The sequence below is a fragment of the Trachypithecus francoisi genome, unplaced genomic scaffold, assembly GCF_009764315.1.
Source record: "Trachypithecus francoisi isolate TF-2019V2 unplaced genomic scaffold, Tfra_2.0 Lachesis_group2, whole genome shotgun sequence".
NCBI lineage: Eukaryota > Metazoa > Chordata > Mammalia > Primates > Cercopithecidae > Trachypithecus > Trachypithecus francoisi.
Genome location: NW_022681465.1, coordinates 116,112,894 through 116,119,805, shown reverse-complemented (window position 1 = coordinate 116,119,805; position 6,912 = coordinate 116,112,894). Strand labels below are relative to the sequence as shown.

The following is a 6,912-nucleotide window of genomic DNA, read 5'->3' as shown; positions in this document are numbered from 1 at the left end:
AGACATTGTGGCTACCCCAAACAACTTTAAGTCAAAATATATGATCATTTAGTTTAACCCTGTTTTAAAAGTCAGTTTAAAAGGGTACACTACTCTGTAATGCATTTTCTGTATGGAAATCTTTCCTAGTTGGTCCATTGTTCGATGATTAAACATCTGTTGCACCGTAAAAAGAATACAAGCCAATAGTGTACTAGAGGATACTCACTATTTCATCATTTTATGATGCAATGACATTAAAGGGAGTAAAGTAGAAAATATAATAGGTATAAGCGTGTAATTATAAGGAATAGGAGGGAAATTCTTCTTGGAACAAATGGGCTTCAAGGCCCTCGTGTTGACTCTGCTCCTTTTGAAGAAAGGAGTGTGATGCTTTCACCCTGAGGGATAGTCTGAGAGACTTCACCAGTGACACATGCTTAACAGATGATATTAAAGCAGACTTTAACAAGCCAACGACAATGTGTTACTTATGAGCAGCAAGAAATATACAGTCTCACCAAAGTGCACCCTTCAGAAAGTGCTGGGCATATAAGTACTGAGGACTTTCGTTATTCTAATATACATGTTGACTAAATGGACACTTTCTTCAATTCAGATATTAAGACGCTTCGTCCCAGTACTTGAATGGGCTGTGTATCTATGTCAAGCATACATTCAGTGAGAAATTTACTAAGATTCCAAATATCTGAAGTATCACATCCTTTAACCCTTTACTGAATATAAAATGAAGCCTGACCTCCAAGAGTCTTGGAAAATGTGCATTTCTTAGGATTATTTAAAAAATGAATCCTTTGGCCGGCATGGTGGCTCACGCCTGTAATCCCGGCACTTTGGGAGGCCGAGGCAGGCGGATCACAAGGTCAGTAATCCCAGGTACTTGGGAGACTGAGGCAGGAGAATTGCTTGAACCCGGGAGGTGGAGTTTGCAGTGAGCCAAGATCATGCCACTGCACTCCAGTTTGGGTGACAGAGCGAGACTCTGTCTCCAAAAAAAAAAAAAAGAATCCTTCTAGGTAGTTCATCAGCTTAAGCCATGTTGGCTGAACATGAAGACTTTGTCAAATCTTGGAAACATGGATAATATCATTTGAAGGTATTACTTTTTTTTTTTTTTTTGAGACAGAGTCTTGCTCTGTCGCCCAGGCTGGAGTGCAGTGGCTGAATCTCAGCTCACTGCAAGCTCCGCCTCCTGGGTTTACGCCATTCTCCTGCCTCAGCCTCCAGAGTAGCTGGGACTACAGGCGCCCGCCACCTCGCCCGGCTAGTTTTTTTGTATTTTTAGTAGAGACGGGTTTTCACCGTGTTAGCCAGGATGGTCTCGATCTCCTGACCTCGTGATCCACCCGTCTCGGCCTCCCAAAGTGCTGGGATTACAGGCTTGAGCCACCGCGCCCGGCCGAAGGTATTACATTTTAAGGAACAAAATAATATTAAAATTAGGATTATTTTGCCATAGGATAATATAGAAATACTGCCATACATTTGACTCATTTGTATGACTGAAAAACATATTTTCAGATTGTTGCTTCATTTTAAAAATCAGACCTCACAAATCTGACACAAGTTATGTGCAAAATAATGTGCCAGTTACACAGCTCCTGGAGGCCAGTGTGAGCCCACATGCCTCTGGTGGTTTATTTCTAGAGTCCATTTGCCATGGGTCTTTATCATGTTTCCAAAATAAGGAAGTCACCCATCTCTAGTTCAGGCCTTGTTGCCAATGAAATTTTAAAATACGACATTGATAGCATTTGACTAGACGATAACTAAAATTGGACAAAGGAGATATTTTACTCTCATTGGAGGTTGGCAGCATTTTATTCAGGTTTAAAATTTATGATTCAGCTGGGTGCGGTGGCTCAGGCCTATAATCCCGGCACTTTTGAGAGGCTGAGGCAGGCGGATATCTTAAGGTCAGGAGTCCAAGACAAGCCTGGCCAACATGGTGAAACCCTCTCTCAACTAAAATTATAAAAATTAGCTGGGTGTGGTGGCACGTGCGTGTATCACAGCTACTTGGGAAGCTGAGGCAGGAGAATGACTTGAATCTGGGAGGCGGAAGTGAGCCGAGATGGTGCCACTGCGGTCCAGCCTGAGCAAGAGTGAGATTCCATTAAAAAAAAAAAAAAAATTGGCTGGGCGCGGTGGCTCAAGCCTGTAATCCCAGCACTTTGGGAGGCCGAGACGGGCGGATCACGAGGTCAGAAGATCGAGACCATCCTGGCTAACATGGTGAAACCTCATCTCTACTAAAAAATACAAAAAACTAGCCGGGCGAGGTGGCGGGGCCTGTAGTCCCAGCTACTCGGGAGGCTGAGGCAGGAGAATGGCGTGAACCCGGGAGGCGGAGCTTGCAGTGAGCTGAGATCCGGCCACTGCACTCCAGCCCGGCGACAGAGCGAGACTCCGTCTCAAAAAAAAAAAAAAAAAAATTATGATTCTCTAAACTGTGGATCAGGGAACTGTAGAGAACAGAAGTTTGCAGGTCTACACATGGAATCTGCAGTTCTGTTAGGAGAGAATGGCAGTGCAAAAGAGCAACAATCCTGAGCATCTTCCTGCAACGTTGACAATGACCCAAAGTTTCTGGGTTGTCCGGTAGGGGGCACAGCTGATGTTATCCCTCCTGTGCTGGCAGTTTTCTTTTTTTTTTTTTTTTTTTCTTTTTGGGAGGTTGAGGCTGCAGTGAGCCAAGATTCTGCCACTGTACTCGAGCCTGTGTGACAGAGTGAGACCCTGTCTCAAAAAAATAAAAGAAAAAATGAAAAATTTAGTGTTGTAATGATTAGCACTGTGTATTTAGGGCATTTGTTTTTTTTGTTTTTTGTTTTTTGTTTTTTGTTTTGAGACGGAGTCTCGCTCTGTCGCCCGGGCTGGAGTGCAGTGGCCGGATCTCAGCTCACTGCAAGCTCCGCCTTCCGGGTTCACGACATTCTCCTGCCTCAGCCTCCGAGTGGCTGGGACTATAGGCGCCCGCCACGTCGCCCGGCTAGTTTTTTTGTATTTTTAGTAGAAACGGGGTTTCACAGTATTAGCCAGGATGGTCTCGATCTCCTGACCTCGTGATCCGCCCGTCTCGGCCTCCCAAAGTGCTGGGATTACAGGCTTGAGCCACCGCGCCCGGCCTGTGCTGGCAGTTTTCTAAGTGAGTTCAGATCCTCTAGGAAGAATGGACATGAGGTGTCGGTGGGAGATCTTTGCAGTGGGAGGTCTCTGTGCAGCACTGTGGAAAAGGTCTCTGTGGGGGCCAAGCCTCCCAAGGAGATTTACGGGCTCCATCTCCGCCTCTCCCAATCCATTAGAACACGCGTTTCCAGCATCTGTGGGGTGCCCGGATGAGGGAATGTGCCTCCAAGTTGTCCTCAAGAGATTCCCAATTGTTCGTGGGAAAAGGTCTCTGTGGGGGCCAAGCCTCCCAAGGAGATTTACGGGCTCCATCTCCGCCTCTCCCAATCCATTAGAACACGCGTTTCCAGCATCTGTGGGGTGCCCGGATGAGGGAATGTGCCTCCAAGTTGTCCTCAAGAGATTCCCAATTGTTCGTGGATGTTGGATGTGCTGTGTCCATGGATTTTGGTGTCTTGTGCGTCCAGCAGCATTGCCACGTCCAAGCTGAGGAAAGTGGGACCCCTGCCTCCAGCTGCCTGCATGTGGGGTATCCCTAGAAGGAAGCATTTAGTGGGTGGGTGGGAAGATTAGGGTGCCCGAATGGGTACTGTGTGGAGGTGCAGAGGCACCAGGCTCTAGCAACCTCCTGCCTCCTGGAGAGGCCCAGGTCAGGATCACTGCAGCGACCAACGCCTTGGATCACTCGAGGGCTAGAAGGCACCCACCAACTGTGTAGACAGGAGCACTCAGGGGCGTTGCACATTGGGCATATTGTCACATCAGTTTTGGAATCAGCCTGCGAGGAGTCAGTCCTGGACACCCAGCCAGGATTCTGTCGTCGGGGAGGGGAATGCCCACATGGATTGTATGAAGGACGCTCCAGGGGACGCAAGGGCTGTGGTCGCTGGGAGGAGCTCAGGGATGACAGAGACCCCAAGGATTCTACGGAGGTGGTCGGGTTTGGTGACAGGGTGCTGGCAGATGGCCGGTGTGAAGGGTGCTTCAGGGGACGCAAAGGCTCTGGTGGCTTGGAGGAGCTCAGGGATGACAGAGACTCAAAGCATCCTACGGAGGTCTTCGGGACTGATGATGGCATGGAGGCCAGAGGAGCCGGGGGAGCCCGTGGGGACACATGGAAGCTGGTGGGAGAAGCTTTCCCACGCCCCCCACGTGGACGGTGGTTCCTAGCAGCTGCTTGTTTGTGCACTGGCCCCAGGTGGTCTTGGCATGGCAGGTGATGGGAGCTGCCCTCCCTAGGGAGCTCCTTCAGGCACCTGCAGGAGACAGGAGCACAAACTGCAGCTGGGAGCACTGGACACCTGTGGTCCAGGCCCCTCCAGGGTCCCCCATGCTGATTTCACAAAACTCTGCCTACCCCTGCCACGGGGCTTTAGTGACATCATAGCTGTGATCTCCCCTCCCAGATTAGCCCCAGGCCCTGGGGCAGCATCCTAGGCCCTGGTAGAAGAAGCACATGGGAGAGAAGGGGAAAGAGCCTCACTTTTTCAGCAGGAAAGCATAGATCTCAAGGTTCTCCACTTCTTTCAAGAGAATTCTGTAATCTGGAAAGCAGGAGATGGGTTATGGTGGTGAGGGAGGGAACTGGGATTTATAGGAGGCTGAGTCCATGTACCCTTAGGAGAGACCCCAGGATCGGGGATTAGACTCTGGAGCCCCAGCATCCCTGTCCAAGGCCACATGGCCCCAAGAGTGACAGCCAGGTGCCCGGGAGGCAGCACTTTGTCATTTACAAAGTACTTCCTGAGTCTCAAAGAGGACTCAGCCATGTTAAACAGTTGCCCACATGGACCTGGGGTCCCTCCTGCAGGTCCACGCAGTCACTGGTCCCCTCCCCAACATAGTCCCCTCCTGGCCAATACCCACTCCCTGGACCCTATGACTTCATCCTAGCAGGGAATCAGAGATGGATCCTGGGTTCCAATTGCCCTAGCAGGAGCTTCCCCATCAGGCCTCTGCAAATGACTTCCTAGGAGATTTGGTGCTTGTCCCTAGGAACAGGTGAAGCTGTGATCTCTGGGGCTTCGGGGACCCTCAGAGCCTTACCTTTCGAAGTGATATACCTATTTCTGATCCTTATCCATTCCCCCACTTCAGCGTGGTCCTGAGAGACAAGAAAGAGTGAGGGCACAGGCCAGGTCTCAGTCTCCTGTCCCCACAGCTGCAGACCCACAGTGCTCGTGAATGACACACTTTCTCCACTCAGCTCACGGAGCCCTGCGTGCTTCTCTTTCCTTTCACTCGTTTCTAAACTGCATAATAACCTTTTCTGGTTTCCTTCTTTGAAAAGCATGGAGGGGTTTTCTATGTGAGGCCTGTCCTGGGCATCCTTAGTCCCTGTTTCGCTGCTTGTAAAACACACACACTTGGGTCTGCAGGTGCCTCTGAGCTGGCAGGGAGGATTCTGCTTCCGAGGAGGCCAGAGGCAACTCCAGTCTCAGGTGGGGGCTCTCAGGGGCTCAGCACAGCCCCAGAGCACCGCACACAGAGGCTGGAACCCGAGGCACCTGCCCGGGAAGGCGGCTGATGAGCCCGGGCTCAGGGCCTGTCCTCCCACAACGACCTCACCCCCCTCATGACCGGGTCCTCGCCGCTGAGTCCCGGGGTTTCTTTTTGCTGTGATGCCTCCCGTGCACCCCCACAGATGGTCTGGGAGCTTGGGATGGAAATCCTGTGCCCACTCCAACCCCTGCCTGCCCTGCTGTCCTTAGAGGGATGATGAGACTTCCCATCACATGAGCGCCTCTGCTTGATTTGGAAAAGTGGAAAAGAGAGCAGGAAAAATACAATCATTCTGTGCTGGGTGTGGGCTGAGGGCTCCTTACGTTCTCGCTGTTCTCCTCTCTGGGAGGCACTGAGGATGGCTCCCTGGGAAAGTAGGGGCTTAAGATGATGAGGAACACCAGGCTAAACCCAACGAAGAGGATGAGATGGATGATCTGGGGAACGGGGCTGGGGCACAGCTCTGTATCAATAACACTCAGAGGAAAGAGAATATCCATGTCAGCTGCACTGCTGTCCTCAGGCTACTGAGCCCTGGGCATCCCCTCTGGAAGTATTTATTGGGGCCCAGGCCCACATCACAGAGCTGGGGCCTCCCCCTCACAAAGGGCTCCTAAGGGTGGGTGGGCAGTGGGAGGAGGAGGCTAAAGCCCAGCCCTGCCCACCACCACCCACCCCTGCAGTTCCCTTCACCCTCCTGGCCTTCTAGATCCCTCCTTCCCACTCCACCTGCTCAACCTGTCAGAGACAGACCTGGTCCGTTTTCTGTCCTCTCACTCTGGCACACGGATGGCAACTGGCTCCTTGGAGATCTCTGCTCAGGCTCCCTCAATTTCACAGTTTTTGAGGATCTGGATTTGTCCCTGAAATTTCCGTTATTTCCAGGAATTATTGTTCTAGGGTCTCCTCTGACTGCTCACTGCAACCTCCGACTCCCAGGGGTTTTTTTGAGATGGAGTCTCGCTCTGTCTCCCAGGCTGGAGTGCAGTGGCGCAGTCTCAGCTCACTGCAAGCTCCGCCTCCCGGGTTCACGCCATTCTCCTGCCTCAGCCTCCAGAGTTGCTGGGACTACAGGCGCCCGCCACCACGCCCGGCTAATTTTTTTGTATTTTTAGTAGAGACGGGGTTTCACCGTGTTAGCCAAGATGGTCTCCATCCTCTGACGTTGTGATCTGCCTGCCTTGGCCTCCCAAAGTGCCAGGATTACAGGCATGAGCCACCGCGCCCGGCCTTAAAAAAGTTTTTCTAGGGCTTTGGCTAAGTACATGAACGTAAGTGATG

At 51.2% G+C, this 6,912-nt stretch overlaps 1 protein-coding gene across 1 annotated transcript; it reads right to left on the bottom strand.

The window, feature by feature from the left end:
• Positions 1–3,522: 3,522 nt before the first annotated feature.
• CUNH5orf60 (chromosome unknown C5orf60 homolog) lies at positions 3,523–6,668 on the bottom strand. Its single transcript, XM_033178540.1, has 3 exons — positions 5,176–6,668; positions 4,613–4,673; positions 3,523–4,385 (listed from the first exon to the last, which is right to left on the bottom strand). The coding sequence occupies exons 1-3, from the start codon at positions 5,420–5,422 to the stop codon at positions 3,665–3,667; spliced, it is 1,029 nt and encodes a 342-aa protein (XP_033034431.1). The 5' UTR covers positions 5,423–6,668; the 3' UTR covers positions 3,523–3,664.
• Between the last annotated feature and the right edge of the window lie 244 nt (positions 6,669–6,912).

Coding starts and splice junctions, on each gene's coding strand:
- CUNH5orf60 (XM_033178540.1), bottom strand. CDS start 5,422: ATGCTTTTCAAAGAAGGAAACCAGAAAAGGTTATTATGCAGTTTAGAA. Junction 4,674..5,175: donor TAGGTATATCACTTCGAAAG/GTAAGGCTCTGA, acceptor CCTGCTTTCCAG/ATTACAGAATTCTCTTGAAA. Junction 4,386..4,612: donor TATGCTTTCCTGCTGAAAAA/GTGAGGCTCTTT, acceptor TGTCTCCTGCAG/GTGCCTGAAGGAGCTCCCTA.